A 27,756-nucleotide genomic window follows, 5' to 3' on the forward strand; every position below is an offset into this window, starting at 1 on the left:
CTCGTTCTATGCGGAAAGAAAAGACGGTATCCATGTTTCCGGGTTTGTGCCAGTTTCCTTCTGAACTCTGTACGGTAAGAGCTATTCTCGAAACCACTTGCATAATTGGCGGACGTGTCCACGGAGACGCCTTAAGACGCTACTTTTGCTGCGCGTGCGTAATCTTGTTTCTCGGTGATTTGTAGGAGAGCGGGGGTGATTCTTCTGTTGAGCTTCTGAATGATTGAACGAAAGAATCCGCGGTTTTGTACCTTGCAATGCAGGAAGAGGGTATTAAAGAGATTTCTGTGGAAGAGGGAAGTGGCTCAAGACGATGCTGAGTTGAACTTTGTGTGTGTTTGTTAGTTTTTAGAAAATCGGCTTTCATTATTCGTGTATCTACATATACCAGCGGCTTTTAAAGGCTTCTGATTTTACCTTGTTAGTGGACCTGCTGGTTTCATGTGTTTTAAAAATATTATTCCAGATGGCATGGTGCCTTATAGAACAGTCGACAATAAATTGTAGGATTGTACTGTTAGTATGCTGTGGCCAAACAAACAGGAGTCTTGTAGCACTTAGAAGAATAACAAGCATTTTATTAGAGTCCAGTAGCACCTTTAAGACCAACAAAGATTTATTCAGGGCGTAAGCTCTGATTTTATTCTACTTCAGACCAACACGGCTACCCATTTGAATCAAAGCATTTTATTGTATGAATAAACATGATTAAGGGAATTGTGATGTGACAATGTGGACTCTAGTCCATGAAAGTTTATACTGCAGCAAAAGCCACAAGGTTCCTATTTAAGATACTGTCCCAACTGGTGGAAAGATTGTACCTTGAATAAAATTTTGTTGGTCCAGATGCCCAATTTCGTTTTATGGCTATATGTGATTTATATTTGCTGCTGTTTATCCTATTCTAGAACTGATCTTTCCACATTAATGTTAGGTGTGTTAATATTCTTTTACTGCTAAAAGGTTACACTTGTAAGCCACCTATGTTTTTTTTAAAGATATAATATCACTATTCAGTGTGTTGCAAGGATAGGAGGAGAGTTTGCTCCCATTCCTAGGTTATTTAGCACTATTAATGTGTTCTGTACTATTTGGAATGGGTAATTGGTTTTGTAACCTCTAAAATGTAGCTTTAAAAACTCATCTAAAACTCAAAAGGTGTCTGGAATTCTGCTTGTCTGCTGCCCTGAGTGTTCAGCATTATGTTTTTTAGCTATGGGAATTGTTCCAAAATGTCTAATCTAACTTTCACAGCTCACAGACTAACCATTATACATCTCACAGGTAATAGGAACAACTCATTAAAGGAAAATTGGCTCATTAAAAAAATTGTAGAGGGCATATCATTATGTGTATTTTTATTCAAAGGAAAAACTGATGTTATTGACTCATGTGTTTTCTCTGTGTTCTTCCCTGCCTGATTATGGTTATTGCATATAAAAATAAGCTGTAGGATTCACAGTGGGCCTTAAGTGGTTGTTGGAGAGTTAGCATTTTCTACAATAGACATTTGCCCAATTTTGTCAAATATTGGAAGTGAAGCAAGTTTGGCACTGGTTAGTATTTGGATAGACCAACAAGGAACCCCAGGGTAGTAATGCAGAGGCAAGCAATGGGTGAGCCCCCTCAAAATCTCACTTGCTTTGAAAACTCTATAGGGTCGCCATAAAGATAGATTCATTTTGGTAGCTGTGTTGAAGCACAGCTGCATCCTTAGCTGTAGAACGCACAACAAAATCAGAGTCCAGTAGCACCTTTAAGACGAAGAAAGATGTATTAAGGTGTGAGCTTTCGAGTGCGAGCACTCTTCCTCATACTATAAACTACCATCGTGACAGTGGGATGCACAGTCAACCATTGCACTTCAAAGTCTGCATAGTTCATTGTTCCACTTCAAAGAAGAAGATGTTGTAAAGACTCCTCCATGCTTGAGAGAAGATGGATGGAATGTAATGGTGGGTCTCAGTTAATTACTGTCAGCATTTCACAATTAAGGATACATCTACCCATCAATCTCCAGTTGTGACACTTATTTCCTACACTGTGCCCCCTTTAAACTCTTCGGGTTTTTTGATATTTATAAATATAGTCCTATCTTTTCACTTTCTTATTTTAGTCTCTTTATCAAGGTCTTCAGATCATGCTCCAATTCCGCAAGGAGTGTTGTATCATCTGCATAGCAGAGATTATTGATGTTACAACCTCCAGTTTTGACTTCGATCATAGATTCTTCCAGATTAAGCTTCCGCATAATTACCTTTGCATAAAGGTTAAAAAGAAATGGTGATAAGATACACCCTTGCCTCAGTCTTTGGCTGACCTTGAACCAATCAGTATCCCCGTATATTGTTCGTACCACGACCTCGTAGTTGGTGTACAATGAACTGACGAGGTGGATTGAGTGGGATGACACTCCCAATTAATGTAAGGCATCCCATAGCTTCTTGTGATCAACACAGTCAAACACTTTAGAATAATCAGTAAAATATAGATGGCCTTTTGATAGTCAAGTTTTTTTTTTCAAGAATCAGTGCAAATCTGCAATGTGGTCTCTAGTGCCTCGACCATGTCGAAAACCAGCCTGGACATCCGGTAGCTGAGCATCAATGGTTGATTTGAGACAGTTCTGAATGATCTTCAATAAGATTTTACTCACATTGGGAGATCAGGGCTGTAGTTCGATGGTTTGAGCAGATGCGAGCATCACCTTTCTTTACTAATGGGATAAAAATGGACTTTTCCCAGTCTATTGGCCATGTGCTAGTTTGGCATAATGCTGTGATTGCTGCTGGTGGAACAGATCCGAGTAGTTCCACTGGAATGGTATCTATGCCAGGAGCCTTATTATTTGGGAGCTGTTTCAGAGGCCAGATCACTTCTTCCAGTATAGGCGGTTCTAATAAGTGTCAGGTGTTTTTGGCTGGTGACTGAGGTACCTTGGTGTTTGCATATAATTCTTCTGCATATTGTCATCATCGATCCTTGATGTTGGCTTGGTCAGTCAAGTATATTTTCCATTCTTGTCTTTGATGGTCACTTTATGAGCAGTGAAGGTGCTCCGAACTTGTTTCACCTGAGCAAAGAGGCTTCTGGTGTTGACTCTAGTACACTCCTCTTTCATTTTTTTTAAATGCTGGATAGCTCCAGCCTTTATTAAGTTTTAGAAAAGAAATAACAAAGAAAAAAGAACAAAAGATTATAATTCCATGACAAGTCAGTTTACCCTACTAGTTAATACTTATTAATACATATATATCTATCTAGCTAGATATTGTGAGAAGTACCCCCAATGTTCTTCGAATTCTTCTGCTGGTTTACCATTAACTAGATTGGTAAGCTTTGCCATTTTGGTCAGTTCTCCCAGCTTTTCAATCCAGTCTGTTATTTTTGGTTTCTCTTCAGATCGCATAAATCTTTTGCCCTTTTTACACTCCTCTTTCAGTTGCTTGCATCGTTGCAATAAAACTTTGTTAGTTTTAAAAGTACCACTGAATTCAAACTAGGGTCACTATGTCAGCTGTGGTTTGACTGAAAAAATTTATGTAATTCTATTTTCAGTTAGTGCAGTCTCATCCAAACATTGCATTTATTACAGTTTCAGATGCCACAAGTTCAAATTTGTAGTTATCACATCTTATTCTCAGAATGAAAATGTGAGTTATCAAATTTATTGATGCTAGCAACTTCGTCAGGTGTGGTTTCTACCCTGTGTTCTGTTTTCAGACTACACTTGCCTGTTGAATGTTGCACTATATGGATAATTTAGCTATTGAAACAGCTGCAGCTGGATGCTTTGGATTTTAAATGAAAAAGGGTTTGGCCATAAAATGTGTGGCTAAGAAGCTGCACTGTTGGTTGCATCTCAGAAGGTGGCAGCATATGTGAATACTAAAGAAAAAAAATGGAGAGTTTTGGGAGCAACTGTTCTGGCTATTTTCATAAGTGATATTTAAAAACCAATTGTGGCATTTCCTGTATTTGTAATTAGAATTAAAAACACTACATTAATTATAATGCATGCTCAATATTGGGGTTTCTGTGCTGCAGTAGTGCTCACATCACAGTGTGGGGGCAGAACAGTGACTTAAATTGGAATATGCAGGAAACATTTTAGCTGTTCTCATCCAGAGTTGCCAGCTAGCTGCTATGGCTCAGCTATATGTTTTGTCTGAAAGGTTTATTGAAACATCTGAGTTTGTTACACATGTGATACAATTGTGGATGTATTTGTTGATAGGAATGGAGAGTTGTGTGAATTTTCAAGATGCAGTTGTAGCTTCCCTGATTACAGGGAATTAGAGTTCTAAATGATATTAAGTAAAATTATATATTTACATGACAATCCAGTACATTTGTTTTGTCCGTTTTAGGGTGATTTTTTTTGGGGGGGGGATTATTCAGGGATGAGAAGAGGCAAACGAACATTTTTGAAGGACTCTCCAATGATGTCCCTGTTGCTTCTCAGGACTAGAGGGCACCGGATTCTGGTTGAGACTTGTAGCTGCATGGCAAAAAAAAGTGGTCACAACAGGTCACAATCTGGAAAATTTATTTTATTTCAGTTAAGTTATAGGCCGCCTCTCGTTTTCACAATTGCCACACGGAATTGTGAGTGATCTTTGATCACTAAAATATATTGCCTGTGAGGAATGCCGTTCAAAATTTAGATGCGACATTTGATGGTTAGGAAACATATAGTACGTGAAGCTGGGAGGGCGCAGAGTCTTGGGAATAGTATAGCCGACAGGTGGAAGAGCCGCGTCGCCCACTACGGCACAGAAACACAATAAAATTAGAGTCCAGTAGCACCTTTAAGACCAACAAAGATTTATTCAAGGCCTGAGCTTTCCTCAGACACAGAAGGTTTGTTTTCAAGCAAGCAGATTATGTAAGGCCGGAGGAAGAATAAGGGAGAAGCTACCGCAACGCTCTCTGGGACTTGCAGTTTTTCCAACTAGCACGGCATTCTTGAGCTGAGTTGCGCTATTCTGTGGGAGATCGAGTCCTCTCGAGCGTCTCTCTCCACGCAGCCTATTCGTGAGACCACATCTCCCAAGATGCACCGCAGTGCGCAAGCGTAGACCTCTCCCAAAGTCCGTAAACACAGTGTTGCCGCGCGGCTGGCAGCTCTGGTTGGTGAGGCTTGTTCCGGCAAAGAGGCGGGAGCGAGGCTGGGGGGGGGGGGGGGTGAGGCGAAGAGACGGAGAAAGCGAGCGAGAGCGCGCGCGCGCCAAGGCCAGGCGTCGAGCCTCGGAAGAGAAAAGAGAGGCGGACGGTGCCATTAATCGCAGCGGGTGGGGGGGAAGGTTCGGTGCGGCCGAGGGGGACTGGGCTATACCTCCTTCGGAGGAAGAGGAGGGGGAGTGCGCGGCGCCTGCGCGCTAGTCCGTCCGCGAGCGCTCGGTGGCTCTGAGGAGACGGAGGTGATGTGGCGGCGCTGAGGGAGCGCGAGAGCGGGAGGGGCGCCATGGCAGAGGCGTCTGGGAGCCCTTCGGCGGAGGCGGCCTTGGACCCCGAGTTCCCTCCGCAGAGCCGCCCGCGCTCTTGCACATGGCCTCTACCGCGGCCGGAGCTGGCAGGGCCGCCGGCCGAAGCCGACCCAGAACCCGGCGGCGGGGTAGGATCCGCGAGCGGGCTAGGGAGCCCCGAGGAGCCTGGCAGCGGCGGAGTCACCACAGCGGCGGCGGCCACGTCCACGGCGGGAGGCCCCGGCGGCGTCGGAGCGCGGAAGAGCGGCGGCAGCGGGAGCAGCAGCGGCGGGGCGCGTCGCAATGCCTGGGGGAGCCAGTCGTACGCCGACTTAATCAGCCAGGCCATCGAGAGCGCCCCGGATAAGCGGCTCACCCTGGCGCAGATCTACGAGTGGATGGTCCGTTCCGTGCCTTATTTTCGCGACAAAGGAGACAGCAACAGCTCCGCCGGGTGGAAGGTGAGGCCCGGAAGGCGGGGAAAGGGGAGAGCGCTCATGGCACGAGTGAAACCTGATCCTGCGCTCTCTAGGCACGTCAGCCTTGTGAGGTAGACCGGTGGTGGTGGTGTCGCTTCCCGTTCGCCCTTTCTGCGGCTGCTTACGAGAGTTGCCTAAGGCCGCTCATTAAAAGACGAGATTCGACCCGAGGACGTCCTGATCCGTCCTTACCGGGCTACAGTAGTAGGGTTTTTACGTCTTTCCCCCTTCCTCTTTCCTTTCCTGTCTGTGCGGCCGACAAGAGTTGCTCTAGGCATCTCACTGTGAACCACTTGCAGATGAGGCTTCTTCCAGGCCTTTTGCCAGCAGTCTCTTTCCCCTCTTTTCCCTGCCCCTTGAAATCATTTGCTGCCTTGTGACGTTCACAGTAAATGTATTGCCCTTTTGCTTTTAGAAATTGCATGCAATCAAGTTCAATTAGTGAAGTGTGTTCAGTCAGAGCTGCAGGAACTGGGAGAGGAGAGTACCTGTTGATGTCACTAAAAAGACAGGAGTTGTGTCTACAAAGGATGATGTAATGGCATCGTTATTGCATCTGGCAGCTTGGAGGTGGATTTTGGCGATTGGGATTGCTTAGAATCCACCAAAGGAACCACCTTTTTAGTGTCTGGTTGTTATTTGGAAAATGGCTTTTAAGAAAAAGTGTCTGGGCTTCAGCTCTGAGAAACCACAACCCTGTTCCATATCTGGAACTAGGCTGCAAGGTTTCTGGGTCATGGGGTGTGACTTATCAGTAGGTACTGAGTTAACTACTGTAGTTACTGTACAGCCAATGGGACTTAATTCAAGCCACCATTGAAATAGAACTCTTTTTCACTGCTAAATAATTGTCGTTTCTAATATATAAATATAAAACACTTTTGATTAGAAAGGTCTCTTTAGTCAGAGAGAAAGTACTGGTAGCTTAGATTTTGAAGAGTGGTGATGCACTTAAGGGAGACTAGAAGAGAATACCAAACAAGTTCTGTCTTGGTTACCCTGTCAGCTATCCTTGGGTTATTGGGCATCAATGAGTGCTTGGCACTAAACCCCTGTGCTTGGTAGGGATGCTACAGTTGCTCGACCTTAATGCTTGTGCCCACAGCATGAAGCAAGTGTAATTGAGTAGAAATCTCCACATCTCTCTTTTCTGCAGACCCTGTGACTATAGCTTTTTACGAGGAGTTTCTCTGTATGTGTGTTGCTTCAACCTCCTTTCCCTCAATGTTATCTCCTTGTCCTGGTTCTCTGTATAGTACAATTCGTTACCAAGGGCAAAAAATTGGAGACCATAACACTCCTGCATCTGTGAGCTGTGCAAGTTTAGGAAATACTTTTGCCCATCATTGCTTGAAACAGTGAAAAAGAATGGTTTTCTCCAAGATTCAGAAAATCTCATATGTCTGTAAGTTTGATAATAGTAACCCTTTCCTTACTGATGCCTTAAAAGTTGATAGCTTCTGAACATTTAAATTTTACATTAGGGATTTTCCAGCTGTATGTTCTGTAGTAATCAGATTTTCTCTGAATAGTCTGACAGCCCCCAGGAAGCAGCATTGGATTCATTTACAAGCAGATTACTAAAAAGGAAACTGTGACCTTGGACATGTGATGAAAACAGGAGGAGCCAGAGTTATGACCTCACCAGTAACAGTGCCAGATCTAGTAACAGTGGACAGTTGAAGACAGGTTGAGGCATAGCAGAAAGTATACCATAGTGAAGAACAAGCCAGGACAGGCAGGTGTCTCCCTACTGCAGAAGTGCACCCTTGCCTTACATTTCTCCTTCCCCTCTTTCCCTCTATCACCTCTAACTATTCATTGCTTTTTGACTCTATGGCAGTGGTCCCCAACCTTTTTATCACTGGGGACCGGTCAACGCTTGACAATTTTACTGAGGCCCAGCGGGGGGGGGGGTAGTCTTTTGCCGAGGGATGTCGCCGCCTGAGCCCCTGCTCCACTTGCTTTCCCGCCGGCGCCCCTGACTTCCCGCCACCTGCTGGGGGGGGTGCTGCTAGCAGCAGCTGCGCAGTGCCATGCCGAGGGGGAGCTCCAGCCATGCGGCTGCTGGAGAGCATCAAAAGTGAGCCGGCGGCAGTGTGTCAGGGCAGCCCCTGAGGCAGCAGCCGGGGAGGAGGACGAGAAGGAGCCATGGCCCGGTACCAACTGAGCTACGGACCGGTACCGGTCCCCGGACCGGGGGTTGGGGACCACTGCTCTATGGAGTGCCCTCTCAAAGATGTATTTTGTAAGTTAGGGACATTTCACTCTACAAGTAGATTTGCAGAATGTTGGGGTTTTGATTGGTGGGTGTGGAACTTGGCTGGGCTGAGGAAGGGGAAATAAAGCAAGATAATTGGGTGGGAAGCAGCTTACATTCAGGAAGCACATTCAGGAACAATGAAGGTTTTACTGACAAGAGTAGCAACAGTTGTAGAGTTCAGTGAAGGGGAAAGAGAGAAAGCAAATAATGTCCTAATGTAAGGAAGGGGACTGTGCAGCAAGCACATATGTGTGATGGAGAAATGAACTGTGGGTTGTGGCAACGCACCTGGCTGTGCTAGGCAGCAGGAGTAGATAGAAGGCAAGGGAGGGTTTGGGGGATGGGTGGAATCTGAACTTGCCTGCACTAGAACAGGAATCCTCTCCACTCCTGATTGACCTCATTGTGCTGTTCTGAGGCTGAGGTGTGCATATACAATGAAAGACAAGTGGTATGGCACCCATGTTTGGTTGCATGTGCAGTAGCTGCAGCTCCTCAAAAACTGTTGGGGGTGGGAAGCTCACCTGAAAGTATCAACACACAGGTTAAAAACACACTGATTTATAGAAACTGGGAGGAGAGTGATTACAGCTGACTGATCCCCTCCCCTCTCTAATAAATGGTATCCAGAATGGGGAGGGGGTGTATGTATGTTGTCTCTTGTGCTTGGCCCTTCAGTTCACTTTGTTTCAGCACTTCCAAGAAAGGCCACTCCCTGCCCCCTTTGTAAATGTTCTTGCAGATTTCCTGGAAAGGCAGGAACCCAATCAGAGGCTCTAGGCCAGGCTGCTGTGCAAGGCCAAGTGTCATTTGAATGGATTTCAGTACTGGGCTTCAGTTCTTTGTCACCCAGCTGTGCTGATGCTTGGTATAAATAACTCCTTCATAGCATACATTCCTGGCTCACACAGCTCTTCCTTCAGAAAGGGAGCTTTGGACAGTGAGAGAATACGTCTGCCCTCCCTTGAGGAAGCTCACTCTGAAAAGGCACTTGGAAAGAAGACTCTCTTTATTTTAAAATATGAGCCTTGTTTGTTCCCAAAAAGGGAAATGCCAATGTTAAATGGCTCATCTAGTGATTTCAGATGAGAGCATTCTTCTCCCCACACCCATGCCTAGTCTGAATCCCGGAATAGCACCACCTGTGTGATTGTCCACAGTTTGCAAACGTGTAGTTAAAGAAAAAGCCACTTTCCCTGTTGCCTTTGCCATCTTCTACACAGGACAGATAGTGTCTTCAAAAGTCTACCCATTTTTTAGTGGCTACCACTTAGCTAAGTGTGGATGTTGGTCCCCTTTCCTGCCCTCTCTTAAGTGCCTACGGTAATATTTTTTTGTTGTCATAAATGTGAGCTTGCAAAATATGGTTCATAATCCCAAGATTACAATAGCTCTATTTATCCTTAACATGTAGGTTAATCTGAGGAGCTGAGGTTTGCCAGAAACCATGTGAGCTTCCCAGTTTAGCAGGATCTTTAACCCCAATTCCTGCATACAGGCTCGTGGTCTCTACTTCCCCACACACTATTGTTCCTTTAATTTCTTCATTTGCTTATATTTCTCGAATCAAGGTACATAGCGTTGAAGTGTCAACCATTTCTTTGAAACACTCACTTGTGTCTAGGGAACAGTTTTTTTGCTTTGCAGTAACTAAAAGACATATGTTTTGTATGGACAGATCATTAAAGGCGAAGTCCTGCAGAAGATGAAGCTGAAATGCATAGCTTGGCAATGGAGACTGTTTTGATCAAGAGCAAGCAGTGCCTTCTGCAAACTTCTCCCATACAGGTTTCAGGCATGCAATTGAAAGACTCATATGTGCGCTATGACATTTAGCACATGAGGAATAGCAATGTAGATATCCATCATTAAAATTACATTTTACTATTCTTTTGCTATATTTCAGAGAAGTATTCTGTAGATACAAGTTAATCTGGACATTTAAATGTTACTAGATATTGGCTTTGTGACTTGTCTCTTTTCTTTGTAGTGTAGATGTTAGGAATTAACCAGGATGTAAAAAAAGAGACATTCAAGGTTGGCTTCAGTGTGGATGTCTGTAAGCTGCTGTGTAATGATCCTGTTGATGCTTTATGAATAAAAGTTTAAATTTTGCTGGCCTTGCTAACTGGGTGCAGGTTAATGTGCTTTGTATCTGTTAGGTGGAAGCAGTAAAGATCCTTTGGAATATCCATACCATGAGTGTGTGGTTTTTTAACACATTTAAAAAGAAAAGTGCTTAGGATGTGAAATTGTCCCCCAAATATCCAATCTGCATACAGGAATCTGCGGAATGAGCACAGCTATGCTCCAGTGCTGTGCTCCTGTAGTTTTTTGCAGCATGCTATCCTAGTTTCTGCCCCTTGGAGCTGAACATTCACAGGGTAAACTCAGCTTAAAACTAGAGTGAGCCCAGTTTTATTTGGGGTAAGGAGGGAATTATAGCATTTTCATGTTTGCAGCTCTCTGATTTATTGGTCATCCAAGTGGATATTGTGGAAGAGGAAGGCCCTCCAGACAGCACTCTGAAATGGGAAGGAAAGGTGTGGCTTTCAAGAAGAAGCTATACTTATTTCCTCCATGAAAGACTAGGCCTTTGTTAGATATCTTTTTGTAATTTTGACTTCTCTTTTGTTTGAATTCATCCTAGTAGTACCAGGGGGAGTGCTTTTGAGAATTGCCAAAGGCTAACTTTGTGTTTGCTTTAGCTTTGGTTTGCTGTAATTAAAAAAATTAGCCAGTTCTTTTGGGGAATGTTGCATGAATATATTATCCCCCAAAAGTAATGGTGCAGCAAGATGATTTTGAAAGATTAGTCATACTTGGAGAACAAAGGGAATGAATATTACAGTGCTAATTTGTGCTTTGTGCTTCTTCCTGCTTTATACATGTCTAGAAGGAGTTGGAGTATCCTGGAAAAGTCTATTGCTATAATAATACTTGTTTCTGATTTCAAAACCTCTTTTATAGTTTTTGCATGATTGTTTGATGTTCGTGACTTACTAAATTTTTTGCTTGGCATAGGTCAGCTAGGTGGATGGAATGAGGTATGAGCAGGAAACTGGCAGTGGAAAGGGTAGAATATGTAACTCTTTTATTTCTTGCAAGTATATGTGCTTCAGAAAACACTGGTATGGCTTTGCAAAGGAAGCCAAAAAGGGATTATGGGTTGATGTTGATAGCGAATGTGAGTGGCCAGTGAAGATGACAGGTAGAAAGAAAAAGGAATAAGTCAGTTGCTCAAGAACTGATAAGGATCCTTGCTTGGGGGCCCATAGAGAACACCTTCTTGAGGTGTTGTCAGCCTTGTCACAGATTAAAAACAGGGTGTGTTTAAGTGAGCAAGAACAGAGCAGGACAAACATGCCCCACCACAGAACCATGTGGGTTCAGAGTCCCAGAGGGCACTTTCCTGCTCTTTCCTGACACAGTGTATTGATTGCTCTTTGTAACCCAGGTTATCTTGGAAAACCTTACTGTTATTCTTGCCAGTTTATGAATACTGTTTCTCCTGCAGAGCATGTGCCAAATTGCCCTGCAGCTGTGTTGTGCCCCAAGAGATCCGTTCTAAGGATATTCATGCAGTTCTATGTTACCCCTGTTGTCCCCACCAGTCTGTCTTTTAGTGTTTTCTGTATGGCTCCAGTTAGGTTAACGCATAATTTTGTTTCCACTTCTTCTCTCTTCCTACCCAATTTAATTCTGTGGGAGAAGGAAATGGATTTTGGCAGAATTGAACTTGATGGGCTGCAGTTTTTGTGTGAAATACTTGGAAGCATTATTGGAGACATGGTGGAGGGGGCATTAACAGTAGGAAATAGAGCCAATAGCTGTTCAGCCAACTTAACTTGGTGACACTTCCTATTTACATGTTTGAATGGTATGGAAGATCATAACCTTCACTGGGAGGCAGAATATGGAGGAGGAAATCTAGGACAGGGACACATAAATTGGTAGCTTCTTCATTGGCATGTGATAGGATCTTGCAATTTGATAGGTAAGGTGAGTTTTGTCTGAAGCAAGTCTGACCATTCAATATTTTTTAAAAAATCCATAATTTCCTCTCCTGATGAGGGCAGTTTGGTGCCAATTCCTTGTGTTTAAGGAACCCTGACTGGGCATTAACCAGCCATCTTCAGAACCACTCCAGGTGAGAGATGGCACATTTAATTGGGATAGATTATGTATGGGGCAGAACCCAGAGAACCATGAGTCTTGACTCTCTCTAGGGACAAAGCCTGGTGCACCCAGAAATGCACCAAGTGCTGGGGCGCAGGCTTGCAGTGAATCCTTGGGTGCTGGCCCTCCTCCCCCCTGCTTGATCTTGAGACCCAGCATGGTGTAGTGGGTAAAGATTAGCAGACTCAAATAGCAAGAGCCAGGTTTGATCCCCTCACTCCTCCACATGCAGCCAGCTAGTTTGTCAGCCTGCTGGTGAAGGAAGGAAGACAGATAGAAAAGGGAAAGAGAGAGAAAGCAGGAGGGAGAAAGGAAGGGAATCTTTTCCCACGCCTTGTCAGGGTGTGCGGAGTAGCGCCTCCAAGCAACCATGGGCCCTGTGTGTTGACAGCCTTCCCCTATCCCAAATCAGACTGCAAGTGCGATCCAATGGGGAGATTGCAGGCAAAGAAGTTGCAGGCGATCACACTCGCAGAAAGTTTGGGACCTGTTTGCCTTCTCTATTTCATAGCTCCCCCCCCAACTGTGCTGGCATGTGTGCACTGGGGTGGCCCTTGGAGGCTGCAAAAACGCCAGGCACCACCTCGACCAGGGCTGTGCTGGCATGCAGAGGCCTCTCCAAGAGCTGCTGTGACCTGGGATGAGCTTTGGAGGCTCCAAAAATGCCGGTGCTGCCCCAATCAGGGGCACACTGGCACACACAGACTTCTCCAGGAGCTGCCAAAGTGCAAAGCGGCCTCAGAGAGGCCTGCACATTTCAGTGCAGACCCGGTTGGAGTGGTGCATAATGTTTTGGGGCCTTTCCAGTCACCCCAGGCCCGGGCGGGCACACCTAGGCCTGTGTAGGCCAAGATGAGCCAGTTGGGCCAGGGGGTGGGCATTTGGGGGCCTTTCTAGTTGGGGGAGGGTCACTCCAGTGGAGGACTTTGGCAGGGCCTTCCTGGCCCCCCATAAGTCAGGTGGGACTCCCCAAGCCTCTACAGGTCACTGTGGGGCCTGTCCTGCTGGCAGGCAGCCATTTCCCAGCCTCCTGCCCCCAGGATCTCAGGCAGACGGGCATCCTTAGAGGCCCTATTGGCCTCCCTGGGGCTGGCCTGCACTTCAGCCTCTCCCTCCCTCCCAGCCACCCCGTTTGGCCAGCTTACCTTAATGGATGTGGGCTAACACGGCTAATGCTATTTCTTCAAGTGGAAGGAGAAGGTAGAAGTGGTGGGTATCCTCTACCTGAATGGATCTTCAGGATGAGTGACACCCCAGAGGGCCAATCAAGTAGACTGTGCATCATCCTCTTTGACTTTATATTGTTTGATGATGATGGTGATATAATGAACACTGAACTTGATGTTCCAGCGCAAACCGATTATTCAGAAAGCAGAATTTCCAGGAAATCTGAAGGGAAGAGGGAAAAAGTATAATGTTGAAAGGGGTTTGAGAGTGAATGAGTCAATGTTAAGGCAGTGACATTTACCTGATAAGCATTTTCTGACACTGAATTTTCTTAAAAGCTTGTAAAAAATGCCTCTATAGTGAAAATGAGACAAAAGAAATTAGTTCATTGCTAGTAACTTTCACTCTTGATCAAGGACTGTGTTTCTAGTAGCATCCCTGAGATAAAGAACAAAGGGACAATGTAAATAAGAGGGGGTTATTTTTAAAACAGGTGCATTGGTTGCATAAAGAACAGTGCTGTCACCTCTCCTCCCACCCATACCAAGTTAATGAGGAAGCTTTGTGGATGGCTTGATGATTTCTTTAGTAATTCCTTTGTTAACGTATTTTAGAAGATTTGGCCATAGGGTCTAATAGATCTTAGGCAATACATACAAATCTTACCAATGATTTTTCTTCTTCTGCGGGTTGCTCTAATTACAGGCCTGGTTATTAACGAAATTTAAAGTTCTCCCTCTCATGTGTGTGCTATACTAAAAAGCTGAGTTTTTTTATGGGGGAGCCGGAGATACATAAAATCCTGAGTTGTTTGCATTTTGAGACTCTCCTCTGTGTCCCATTTCAGCCAATGATTAGAATTCATCTAGGCTTCCCTAGTAGCAGCACTGTGATACATATATGCACCATGTTGAAATGGCAGTGGTATGTAGTAGAACAGGGGTAGTCAAACTGAGGCCCTCCAGATGTCCATGGACTGCAATTCCCAGGAGCCTTGCCAGCATTCGCCAGCATTCTCCAGTAGTCCATGGACATCTGGAGGGCCACAGTTTGACTACCCCTGTAGTAGAACACCCAAGGTGCCTGTCTTGTGACTCTGCTGCCCAGTTTCCATGGAAGGATCACTGAAAAATGAGCCCATGCATTTTTCAGAGATGGTTTGTGACCTATTCTGCTATGGAAAAGGTTGGGTAAATAGATTTATTGTAATATGGTTCCAAGCCCGCTACAACACCCATACAATTTACAAAACCATAATCTAGCAAATCATGGCAATGTACAAATGTCCAACAATAAAAACACTTATAAATGAAACGTTTTAAACATTCTAAAACTATAAAAAAATGACAGTATTACTCAAGGCAAATTTCCAATAACAGAATTTTGTCATACTTCGCATGCTATGGCAAAGTATTTGGCTATTTGGTAATCTCAGTCTTTCTCCTGGAGAGGAGACTCTTAATTTTCCAGAAAACGTTGGATAATCAGGATTTAAACCAGTCCGAAAATATTTTGAATGACATGACTATGTGATTTGTATTTTATCTCCAAGAACCTGCGGAATATCAGAATATTTACCCTAAACCTCTATTTCTGTGAGAGGGGATTGGGAGGCAGGGTTACTTTTTCAGCTTTCTAAGTAACAACAGACCAATCTTATAATTCCCTGTGGTATGCTTTTATTTAAAAATGCTATTTCGACAGTCTTGGTCTGTGTGTAGCAGAAATTGCTGTTGAAATCACACAGAAACGTTAGGTGGGCAGATGAGAGCAGTTGGATTGCAAGCTAAATTGTCAATAACTGTAAATGCTTAATTTGGATTTAATATAATTTGGCCAAATTCATGTTCTTAACTACATGGCTCCATGCTTTTTGCTAGTTCATCTATTCTGGGTCTTTTTTTCTGGATTTTCCCATGCTTGCTTGCTCTGTAATAATCATTTGCTTTCTTTGTAGTAACAGCCACTGATATGAGGCTGAGTAAATCTTGAACTCCTTTTTTTTAAATATTAGGTTTTTGCCTTCACATAGGTGTCGGATGTTTTAACCGGCTGAGTTGGGGTTCAATCACTAAACTACCAAGGCTACTACAAGCACCAGATTAAAACAGTTATTATGGTATGGCGCGTACACTCCCTGTGTGCTGTTATGTCATCGTTTCTACTTTTGTAAACCTGAAATCTTGCAAAGTGCCTTACTTTTAACGAGAGAGATCAAGCCTTGATGGGTCCATCTGGGAGCTCCAGTGTACCAGAACAGTTCTGCTGTTGGGCCAAGGACGCTTCTTGACGCAAGGCTTAGCACATTGTGGTTCTGGCTGAGCAGGCCTGTTGCCCAGAAACAAAACCTTACTACTATTCCTAGGAAGTTACATGCTGTTCCAAACCTCTTGGTTTCAAGTCACACTGAAGTAAGCAGAGCCAAAGTCTTGTGGTTAGGCAACTAGACAGCAGCCATTCCTTCGGGGCGGGGAGGAGGGTGTTCTTGGCTGATGAGTTGGCTCATTCCCTCTGGGGCAGGGTTGTATAGCGTCTCACAGTTTGCAAACCACTGGGATGGTAAATGAGACTCCCATTCTAAATCAAGAGCAGCCATGAGTGGTCTGTGGTGTGCTGCATTTTTTTTTCTTGTGAGTACTGTAGAGAGATTCTCTGAAGAATTCCAGGTAGGTGTGGCTGCCCCAGTGGTTTTAAAACAGCATTATGGGTTGGAAATTCATAAACTCCTGATGGAAGTCACAGTTAGGTTTAGTAACCAATTGGTATAATCACTTCTGTTGTCACCGGAAATTGGTCAGCTAGTAGTAGTGGACAGATGAAGGGTGCAAGAGATGCACTAAAAGAAAGAGACAGTGTATTTACTTTGTTTACCATCTTGGGCCTATTTCATTTTGGATATCCATCCCTATCCGCAGCTGAATGTATTCTCAAGTCAGGAATAGTACAGGCTGCTTGAACAAATGTTTTAAGTAGCTCTCACTGAGAGACTTTTCTGAATAAGTCGTTTACTGGAAAGCCAGACAAGCTTTTCATCATACTAATAGCCAAGAAACATTTATTTAGTCTTGCCGGCACTTCTGTGTGTCATTCTTCTCCTTAGGGACATTGTTTTTGGGGTAGATTGTATGAAAGGATGATGAGAATGATGCTGATGTGCTGTTATTTCCATTATTTCCCCTTAGAACTCCATCCGGCATAACCTGTCTCTGCATAGCAAGTTTATTAAAGTGCACAATGAAGCTACAGGGAAGAGCTCTTGGTGGATGCTCAATCCAGAGGGTGGTAAAAGTGGGAAAGCTCCACGGAGGAGAGCTGCCTCCATGGACAACAGCAGCAAACTGGCAAAAGTCCGGGGTAAAGCCTCAAAGAAAAAGGCGGCTATGCAGGTGGCTTCAGAACCTCCTGCTGACAGTCCAAGCTCACAGTACACCAAGTGGCCTGGGAGCCCCTCAGCCAGAAGCAATGAGGACTCTGATGTATGGACCAGTATCCGGCCTCGAACCAGTTCCAATGCCAGCACCATCAGTCTAGGACTTTCTCCAATCCTGACTGAGCAGGATGATCTTCCCGACGAGGAGCTCCTCCCTTCCCTTGTCTACTCCAGTGCATCTAGCAACGTTCCACCTACTGTGACGGAGGAGCTGGAACTCATTGATGGCCTAAACCTGATGTCACCAAATTCGTCCTTGCTATCAGCTCAGCAACATACTTCGAGTAGCCTGTCCCAGAGAACTCCTAGTTTCCCCTTGCAGAACCAGAGCACAACTTCTCAGGCACCATCATTTGGCAGCTCCCTCTTCAACCCTGTTGATATCTCGCTGCACAGCTCTGGTGGTCATTTCTCTGGTCCACAGACACTGGAAGCCCTCTTGACCTCCAGCTCACCACCTCCTAGTGATGTGATGATGACACAGGTAGATCCTATCCTCCCACAGAGTGGAGGAAGGTTGAACAGCCAGACTTTTCTGCTCCTGGGGGACCAATCCTCTAAAAGCAAGTTGAGCCCGGTCAACCTACTCAGAAAGCCTTCGGAACAGCAGTTGGATTTGGTTGGTACCACTGCTTTGCCCTCGGCCCTTACAATGGTGACGGCTCCACAGAATGCGGCAGTCCTGTCCACTTTGAAGGCATCTAGCCCAGCGCAGTCCACCCAGGTGGTCCACCTGGGTGCCCTGCCACCTGTTTCTGCTACCACTCTTACTCCTTTTGGGGGTAATCAGGATAGGCTGCCTAATGACTTGGATGTTGATATGTACATGGAGAACCTTGAATGTGATGTGGATTACATTATCAATACCGACCTCATGGACGGAGAAGGGCTGGACTTCAATTTTGAACCCATTCCTTCTGCTCCTACCTACCCCAGCACCTCACAGGCCTCCAACCACACTTGGGTACCCAGTTAACTTCAGGATTGAAAAAGGTAGGTGAAGGTATCACAGCTGGGGCTAAAGTTCCAGCTTGCAGTCAGTTTATTGCTTCTCTCAACTTTATACAAGCAACATTTCCTCCTGTTTCAGATAGTCATAGGTTTGGAAAAGACCCAGAATATAAGTTACTTTGCCCAGGGCTTTAAAAAACATTGTATGTGTCTAGGAGCCAGTATTACATTTTTTGTGCCAGCCATAAATAGGGCTTAAAATTGTTTATGTAGTCTTGGATTTAATCCTATTTACTTTTCAAGCCCAAGCAATTGTTATATCAGGGGAACTTTGAGGAGCTGTTCCCTTGGAATATAAGCTTCTCTTCTCACGGATGTGAAGGTGAGTAGAAAGAGCAGAATAAAATTGCATGGCTGGTGGACCTGGTTCTAAGAATGCATGAGCTGAAGGTTCCCGGCCAGGTCTGCCTGTCTTGGGGAGTGACCTCCCTGCTGCATGCAGATCCTGGGGCCAGCTTTCCCTGCAGCATGGTTGGGCTGGCTTTAAAAAAAGTACTTTCTGTTCTATTGGATCTGAAAAAAATTGGTATCGGGACCTGAGATTTTTGGGGATCCAATATACCCAAGCACCAAATTATCTCCCCCCCCCCCCCCCACATCCCTACTGCTGTCTTTTTGGAAACTTCTTCCAGCTTCTCCCAGTATTTAGTCTTGGCTCCAAGTGAAAGTCTGTCCAGTTTCATGTCAGCCCATTAACTATTTGTAAACAGGCGACTCTTATAATGGGAATGATAAACAGAAAGAGCAAATATAGCCTTCAAGATCTCCTTGTGTAAATGTTCTTAGACATGATTGTGTCTTCTTATATTGAGGCTTAACTTCCATTGCTTTAAATCTTTCTGTGCAGTGGGTAATCTTCATGTTTTCACTGGACTTGCCCTTACAGAGTACTCCTCGTTCCAGTAGGCCTTGCACAGTGCTTGTCTTAAGAACCTTGTCTTTTCCTGTGAGGTGGATATGACATCAAGTCACTGAGGTCCTCCTGGTTAGGGACTGAAAACATGCTATAAACTCTTCTTCCCCTCTCCTTTGTGGACAGTAGGCCCGTCTTTGCTCCAAGGATGTTCTGTGGCAAAGATATGTCTGTGGCAATGTGTCAGGAGCAGGATCTTCTTGTACAATACACTGCACACAGCATTAGAAATCGCCTAGTTTGATGAAATTGACTATTCCAGAGATCTTCCTTCCTGTGTTTCCTCCTTTGCAAGCTCTAGCAGGCTAATGGAAATTTCTTTCATATAAGGAGTTTCTGGAATATCCAGTCATCCTCTCTAATGGAGAGAGGAATTTGAATTACTGAGAAGGAAGGCACTTTCTAGAAAGCGTCTAATTAATATTAGGATAAAGTCTTCAGCATTTTATAGGCTACTAAAAGTTTAGTAGGCTGCCTTCCTGTGTATCCTTGTTTGTCATTTTTGCCTGTATCAAAATGAGTCAGCTTCTATAAAGCTTCCCCTGCCTGGTTGCCTGGATATTATTTGCCATGGGTGATTTAAATGACTGGATATTTTGGAAATATGGGTAAGCATTCCTGGTTCTGTCCCAATTTAAATTCTGTTTTCTGGTTGCTCAAGTGGAAACCCAGGAAACCATGTCAGGTTCTTTCCAAATTCTTATACTTGTTCCTGCTCCAGTTACTGAAGAAAGTAAAATGTTAGTTGGGAAATTACTATGTAGAGTTGGGAGTTCATTCCGGTCTCTTGAGGGAGAGGAAAGTAGAGCAAGAAGATAGACCAAGGGCAGAATTAGGTTGTGGAATATTTTATGGTAGGGTGTACTTGAAGCCAGAAACTGGAATGGGAAAACAGCCTGCGCTTTCAAACTTGTAATTTATTACAAAGCACACAATCCCTTGAGTTTTGAGACTAAAAGCAATCTGACACTGGAGGATTAAGATGGAGCCCCTGTTGGGGGCAGATTAACCTACATTTGTCTGGTGTGGGAGAATCTTACAAACATCTGTTAGTAAACACAGGCTCCTAGGTCAAAGGGATCATGTGTCTGGTCTGATCGGCAAATTCTAGCTTGAGAAATGGTGGTTCTGCCTAAAGGGAGATGCTGAATGTATAGAAACATTTCCTTAGGACTTAGTGTGTTTGGAATCTGTGTGTGCTTGTGTTGCCATCTGTACCCTGCAGACAAATAAGTATTTGCTTCTTTCTCTCTCCAGTGCCCTTCTGGTTTTGGAGCTTTACACCCCCCAGAAGAGTCTGGAATGTGAAGAGTTGGTTTTCCTCCTCTTCAAGCCAGCTGGGAAGAAGAGCTAACTGCAACAGGAAGGAGATCCTGTTAAGTGCCACATCTCTTCCTGCGTCTACTATAAGTCCCCCAAGCGACAGCCAGGCCTCCCTGCAAGGAGCCAAGGAAGCATTCCAAACATGGCCAAAGATTCTTCATGCCCTGAAGGAGCATTCTCTGAATTCATGGGGCATCACCAGCTGAGATGGGTCAGTGATGGTCAGAAGAGAGCTGCTTTGTGCTGACATCCACCCTTTTCCTGATCTTTGCCTCAACCATCCTTTGACTCAGTACCTTGATGAAAAAAATGGGTGGGATGGCAATATGCACATTGCATGGCTACTTGAGTTACATTTTTTCTGGTGGGAGGAATGGGAGTGGGAGAGAAAGTTGTGATCTGGGGAAAAACAAGGCTGTCAAGTTTGTTCATGACTGTGCTAGCCATCAGACGATTTGGAAGCTGAGGTATGGGCTTGTTGAGGACGTTGCCTGAGCCGTGGGTAGTACTTTCCTAAAACACTGACTGCCTGAAAGCCGACAAGCAGGTGCTAAAAGCTGTTGCTAAGAAACCAAAACTTCTCCTTGGGTTTGTTTCTGGCTGTCCTGCTGCAGCCAAGAAATGGAAAACTAGGATCTGGCCTTAAGCAGAGCCCTGATGTTCATGTTTGTCCTAAAAAAAAAAAAATCCAGAAGGGCGTTTTCTATAGATGAACTATTTTGGAGGCTTTTAAAAAATAATCTGGACAGGGCTTTCTGTGGTAGCTCTCAAACCAGTATGAGTATTTCCATACTGGGTGCCTTTCCTTTCCACAAAGACAGTACCAGTAGGAGGTGTGCTTCTCTGAGCTGCATTAAGACAGTTTTGCACCTTCTTGGGTATATAGCTGGGGGGGGGGGAGAGGGGCATCAAGCAAGTCTTGTTCTTTGGAACTTGGGCAGGTGCAGGAGTTGTACATTATAGATAGCCTGTAAAGTTAGCTGCAGATTAACTAGAAACTTTTGTAAACCTTGGGTGTGGGGGACACTATATTTTAACAGAGAACCCTATGAGATTATTGGCTAAAAGCACAGACTGTTTTCTTGCAGCGTTATACCTTTATCAGACAAAACACTACAGTACATGAGTCTAGGGGTCTGAAGTTGGGATTAGGGGAAGCTCATGGGGGAGGGGGTTAATGTGGGGTAGACAAGGCTTGGAGGCCTTTCCTGAATAGTAGGACCCTGCAGCTAATCATGGATAGCCAATGAGTTGCATTACAGGGATTGGCAGTGTGCGTTTGTGGCAGGGGGAGTGTATCCGTTAAGCCTTATAATAGCCGGCTTACAGCTGTCACTTCTGAAGCTTCTTGAGCCCTGGCTGCTTTATAGAAAGGGGGGTGGAGCAGGCTTGTCACTTTGGGGTACAGCACAACTCCACATAGTGGCCTAGTGGCATGGCAGCCACTGGATCTGTAGCTTTAACTTGAATTGGCTTTTGGTGATGAGCCAAAGAGAGCAGCTTGGATTTAGAGGTTGAAGTTCACACTCTGGAGAGAGACTCTTGGGAGCCTGGGAAACATTGAGGCAGATCTGCTTGTTCCTTATCAGCTTTGGAATATTTACTGCAGCAAAAATAGAGGGTATGAATGAGCGCCTTCCTAAAACAGGCCCGGTCACCTGATGAAGGGTGATGCTTCAAGATTTTCTTGCCTTGCAGTGCTTGGAAATCCAGTATTATTACTGGAGGTTGGGGAATAGTGAAGTTTCAATGACCTGAATCAAAGCTAGGTGCTGTCCAGAGAAGCGAGTGGCATAGGCCCCTCTTCCTACCCACAGTTAATTGCTAAAAAACCTTTAATGGAGGACTCCGCCACTTACCTTCTCTTCCTGCAGTTAAGTAATTGCTGGTTTTGTGTAAGTCTCTTTATAATAAAGACTGACTTATAGGAAAGCATGTCGTGCAGGAAAGGAGGCAGGCCCAACAGTGACAGCACAGGTTTCTGGTATCAGGCTTTAGGCTGTAGCCTGACCTTGCTAAATTATGGGTGCCTTTTTTAACCATTACCTTTTGTACTTGTGTGGGGACTGCAGTGATCTGACTCAGAAAGCTTTTTCACACTTTGCCAGCAGAAACACTCCCTGTGGAGTTGTCCCTTGCCAGATAGTGGAGCTGAGTCAGCAGTATGTCTAACAGGAAGCCAGCAGAGGTTTTGTGGCCTTCAGGTGCATAAGTGTGATATGTCAGTTTTGTTTTTTTCAAGGCAAATGCTTGGAAAGCTATATTTATTAGAAAGGAGGATGATCCTAACTGGAAGATGACCCCCCCCTTAAAAAGAAAATTAATACACAGGGTTTTTTTAAATTACTGTACATACCTGTAACTTATACATGAATTTAAGACAATATTCTTTTTCTTGCCAGCATGACTGGAAAAAATATTAGGCTGTCTTTTCAGGTAAATACAGGAACTGCCTTTTAAAACAAATCTGATCCAGACACAGGGCTGCTTAGGGAAGTTCTCACTACCCTTCATAATGTAAGCCAGAGCTTTGATTTGATCAACCCAGCTAGGAGACTGGCATGTGAGTGCTTTGAAGTGTGCTTGGGAGGAGTGGCATGCTTGCAGGTACAGAATTGAATTAGGATTGATTAATTCTGTAACTGCTCCATCTGTTTTCATATTCACAGCGTCTGATGTGGGCTTGAAATCTGTGCCTCACATGCAGGAATCAACAATATCCATCGTATTTGCTGCTCTAAATCAAAGGAACATTAAAGCATATTAAGAATTGGCTAATTTGCATTGTGAATGGGCCCCCTGCCTTTCTTCTTCCCCTGCTGATTTGGGCTATGAATGAAAATAGAGCTGGCATGCAAGAGCTGATCTTGGTGCATGAAGGTGGCCTTTGAGGAATAATAAGATGCAGGCCACAGGGGATCAATTCTTGATAGCATATGTCTTCATGTGACTCTTGCCAAGGTAGTTTGTCTTTTGGATGTATTTGGGACTCAGGAGCATCTAGGATTTACCTGTTAAATTTCTATGCATGTCTCAGGATGGGGGTGTTCTTTCTAGAGCCAGGTGACCTGAGCTGATCCACTTCCTAGGATTGTGCTGTGGGAGGTGGTAGAGCTCATGCAGTGTATATACTCTTCCAGACTTCCCCACTGGAACTGGGGGATTGTAGGAGGGATGATCTGGATAGGTCCTACTTTGTTTTCTACAAAGGGTTATTTTTTGGCTGCCCTTGCTAACTTCAGTTTTGTCCCCTGTAGCCATAGATTCTCTGTCCTCTTCCAGGGTTTTCCAGTATCCCTGTTTGCTAGAGAGGCTGTGTGGAATGTGCTAGAGGGCAAAATGTGACAAATAAATCTCTGTAATCCTCTGCCTGTGTCAGTGCAGTTCATGCTTCATGTCCTGCTGCTAGTCAGGACCTCCTCAAGTCTGCAAGAAGAGTGCTAATACTAAGAACTGAAGTCATCTGCTGACAAAGAGATGTAGTCCTTTGGGAGGCATCTAGCTTTATGTGTTGGGTTTCGGTTTTGTAACATCCACTGCTGAATTATAGGACATGTTAAATTGAGGTGTGCAAAAGAAAAAAGTCTCCTTTACCTACGTCCAGAGTCGAGTTTTTCTCTGGTAGTGTTGGAGGACTTCAGGAAAATATTAGCGCTCGTTTGGGAGTAGTATCCTATTATTCTAAGGGCTACAGCTAGCTTTGAGACAGGTCAGTGTCTGAAACAAGCAATGTAGTAAAAATGTGCATTTGTTGGAAGTTTTCCTGCTAGTCTTACCATTATTGTGCCTTAGCAAGAGACTAAGAATGACCTTGATGAGTTGCATCAAAGTAATTTGCTTTTTCAAACACTCTGTGCCCATGGGCCTCTAGATGCTGCTGGGAAGCTCAGAAGCCAGGCATGAAGGGGAAAAGCAATTTTCTATTTGTTTCCGGTGTCTGGTGCTGAGAAGTATGGTTGGTATGACCAGTGGTCCCCAACCTTTTTATCACTGGGGACCGGTCAACACTTGACAATTTTACTGAGGCCTGGGAGGGGGATAGTCTTTTGCTGAGGGACGTCGCTGCTGCCGCCTGAGCCCCTGCTCCACTTTCTTTCCCGCCCCTGACTTCCCATCGCCTGCTGGGGGGTGCTGCCAGCAGCAGCTGCTCAGTGCCACGCTGAGGGGGAGCCCCAGCCATGGCGGCTGCTGGAGAGCACCAAAGGTGAGCTGGTGGCAGAGTAGCAGGGCAGCCCCTGGGGCAGCAGTCGGGGCGGAAGACGAGGAGGAGCTGCAGCCCGGTACTGACTGATCCACGGACCGGTCTCGGTCCCCAGACCGGGGGTTGGGGACCACTGGGTATGACCATGGAGGTTCAGTTTTTTAAAAACTAATGTGAGAGAGATTGATTCTTGGAGGTGTGAGTTGGTATAAAAGCTGAGGAGTTAAATTAATCTCTTATCCTTTGAGGAGGGAGGCTGTAATGGATGGAGAGGTTAAAAAGAAATCTGTAGCTGATTCCAAGCTTCTGCTGGTCCTTTTGCTAGTCCTATGCATCTCTTCTATGCATCTCTTCTTTGCCTGGAAAGGGAAAGAGCCCTGTCCCTTAAACTGTTGTTAACATTGTGTGTGGGAAAAGGTGTTCCAATTTTCCAGAGGCATGGAACAGTTTGTCTCCAATCACATTTGGTTTACTTGCTCCCAGCTGGAAAAGTGGTGCTGAGTCTCTGTCAGTTTTACTAAATCTAGCCAAGATACTGTTGAAGCATAGCAGTTGTAGATCATGGAATTAAAAGGGGAAGAAAAGTATTACCTATAGAGCTATACATTGTTGTTGTATTTCCACAGAAGAATGGGAAGGAGAGCTTCTCAAGAATGTGGAGGACTCTTAAGAAGGGCTAAATTTACAGGAATATGATTCCTCCGACTTTTTATGCAGTCCTTAATTCCTTAGAGAAGTTTTGGAAGCAACCCTCCCCATTCCCAAATACATTTTTAGTGAGCTCAAACTTCATGTTTGTTATGACAAAATGGTACGTTCAGTTGCCTGTTCTCTCCCCCCCCCCCCAATTTGTATTTGCCAATAAAATTAGGGAAGGAAAAGCCACGCAGCAACTGCAAGGAGGCGCCTGCACTTCTGGCCAGTCTTTGTGTCCTGTTTTGTGGAGAGTACAGCCCTGCCTGCTCTGGATGACTTCTTGGGCAGGCTGCATTCCAGCACAGAGAGTTTCTCTCAGGCAGCCAGCACATTCCATTCCATTCCTCCCACCAGCAGGCTTGGGAGCAGCCCTTGTGTGTTTCTGCCAACAGTACTGCCTGCTCCTAACTACCTCCAAGCTCAGCGGCTGCTCTATACTCTTAGGAAGCAGCTTGCTCTCTTCTTCCTTGCCTAGCTGTGACATGCTGTATGCAGTCGTGATATTATTAACAGCAGAGATGTGTTAGGGTTAGGTGCATCCAAAGGAAGTACGGGCCCATTGAAAACTGGATTCTGGCACAAATCCTTTCATTTTTTCAACCACAGAGGATTTTAGAAGGCTTTTAATAAGATCATCAAAGACTCTTGAGAAAACTTAGCAGTTAAGGGATTAAGAGGACAGGTTCTGTTGTAGAATAAAATTGGTTCAGTGGCAGGAAGCAAAAGAGTAGCAATAAATGGACAAGCCACAAAGGAGGGAGGTAATCAGAAGGATCTCACAGGAATCAGTATTTGGGCCAGTGCTATTTAACCTGTTTGTAAATTATCTGGAACTAGGGGTGAGTAGTGTAATGGTTAAGTTTGTAGATGGTACAAAAGTATTCAGGATGGTGAAAATCAAGGATGCCTAAAGAGCTCAAGGATGATCTACATAAATTCGGTGAGTGGGTGACAGTGTGGCAAATGAATTCCTGTATTGGTTAGTATCAGGTGATGGACATTAGAACAAACAACCTGAATTACAGGCCTTCTTATAGGCTAACATGGTCTGAATTTGCCGAGATCGAGAGGGGAAAAGATCTTGGGATTATGGTAGGTAGCTCAATGGAAATGTCAAATTTCCCTATGAGAAAAGTCTGAAGAGTCTTGAACTTTTTGATTTAGAAGAGAGATGATTAAGGGAGGACAAGATATAGAGGTTTATAAAATTGTGGGGTGGAGAGAGTTGACAAATACCTTTTTCTTCCTCTTCCAAAATATTAAAACTCAAGGGTATTGAATGAAGCTGATGGGCAGTAGATTCAGGACAAACAAAAGGAAATATTTCCTTACACAGCAAGTATTTAAACTGTGGAATTTGCTGCCAGAGGATGTAGTGATAGCCACAGGCATAGACCGCTTTACAAAGGGATTCAATAGAATCATGGAAGATAGGTCTGCCAGTGGCTGTTAGCCATGGGGACTGAAGGGAAGTTCCACATTTGAAGGCAGTTGTCCTCTGAATCCTGGAACCAAGAGCAACATCAGGAGTAGGCCTGTGGTTGGCCCTCCAGAGGAATTCACTGGCCCCTGTAGGAGACAGGATGCTGGACTGGATAGACCATTGATCTGATCCAGTAGGGCTCTTACTATGTTGTGGCCTTTGCTTAAAACAAAACAAAGTTTTGTATTAAACCCTTCATGTAAGATACTATATATACAATCTTGGTTATATTTACATCCATGAAGGCAAAAGAGCTATAACTGATACTAAAACCATAACATTGAGCAGCAAAATGCTGGTAAACTTGTCTTTATTCCATTCCTCCAATGACAATGCAGGTTGATTTATATAGAACAGAGGTTGTGTTCAGTAAAAATAAACGGAAGACACCAGTCAATCCCTCCAAGCTTCATTTGGTTACAGGCAGCCGGTTACAAGGAGAGAGTGTCACCTGCTGGTCAAGAGCTGCAGTGTTTTAGTCCCAAATCTAACAATCTGCAAGAGCTCAGTTAGAAATGTGACTATTAAATTGTGCTTTATTGAAGCTGCCCAAAAGCTTCAGTGATAGTCCACCGTACTCATGCCCTGGCTATTTCTTGTGTTTTCTTGTCTTCCACACAACCAGAGGTGCTGCAGTCAGGCCCCTAGCCCTGTAGATTTTGAAGATTCCCAAGTGTGCCATCTGCACAGCAAATTCAGTCAGGAAGATTACCTGATTTAGTCAGTGGTTGCCTAACATCATTCATGGAAATAAGCCCAATATAATTTGCTGTCAGAAAGGTTATTGCTAAGTATGTCATCAGGATCCTTTATTCTCTCCCCCCCCCCATCTGTACTTTCCTATCCTCAAAATCTGTATCAATGACAGGCACAAAGCAAAGGTTTTTAAAAAATCTAAATGGAACACTGAGAGACAATCATCAACAGAAGGGATTGCCTCATATGCTATACAAGTGAATCTTTGTGTGAGAAATTCTGGGGCTGAGATCTAAGTGTGGAGGGGAAACAATTTACCAGTACTGGACTTGAAGCAATAGGGTGGTGCCTGGCTGGAAGCATTTATTTACTAGCCCTCAGGGAACTGGAGAAGACCACTTTCGTATGTAGCAGTCTACAGACTTCCAGCAGATGGGGTGAATGTTG

The 27,756-nt window shown here is 44.5% G+C and overlaps 1 protein-coding gene across 1 annotated transcript; it reads left to right on the plus strand.

The window, feature by feature from the left end:
* The first annotated feature begins 5,294 nt into the window (after positions 1–5,294).
* On the plus strand, positions 5,295–27,010 carry FOXO4 (forkhead box O4). The gene is made up of 3 exons (XM_077307447.1): positions 5,295–5,929; positions 16,739–17,979; positions 20,168–27,010. The coding sequence occupies exons 1-2, from the start codon at positions 5,468–5,470 to the stop codon at positions 17,960–17,962; spliced, it is 1,686 nt and encodes a 561-aa protein (XP_077163562.1). The 5' UTR covers positions 5,295–5,467; the 3' UTR covers positions 17,963–17,979; positions 20,168–27,010.
* Positions 27,011–27,756: the final 746 nt, after the last annotated feature.

Source organism: Paroedura picta, chromosome 13, assembly GCF_049243985.1.
Source record: "Paroedura picta isolate Pp20150507F chromosome 13, Ppicta_v3.0, whole genome shotgun sequence".
Classification (NCBI taxonomy): domain Eukaryota; kingdom Metazoa; phylum Chordata; class Lepidosauria; order Squamata; family Gekkonidae; genus Paroedura; species Paroedura picta.

Excerpts from the sequence above, each read along its gene's own strand:
- FOXO4 (XM_077307447.1), top strand. The coding sequence starts at position 5,468 with ATGGCAGAGGCGTCTGGGAGCCCTTCGGCGGAGGCGGCCTTGGACCCC. Across the intron at positions 5,930-16,738 it reads ACAGCTCCGCCGGGTGGAAG|AACTCCATCCGGCATAACCT; the intron begins GTGAGGCCCGGA and ends ATTTCCCCTTAG.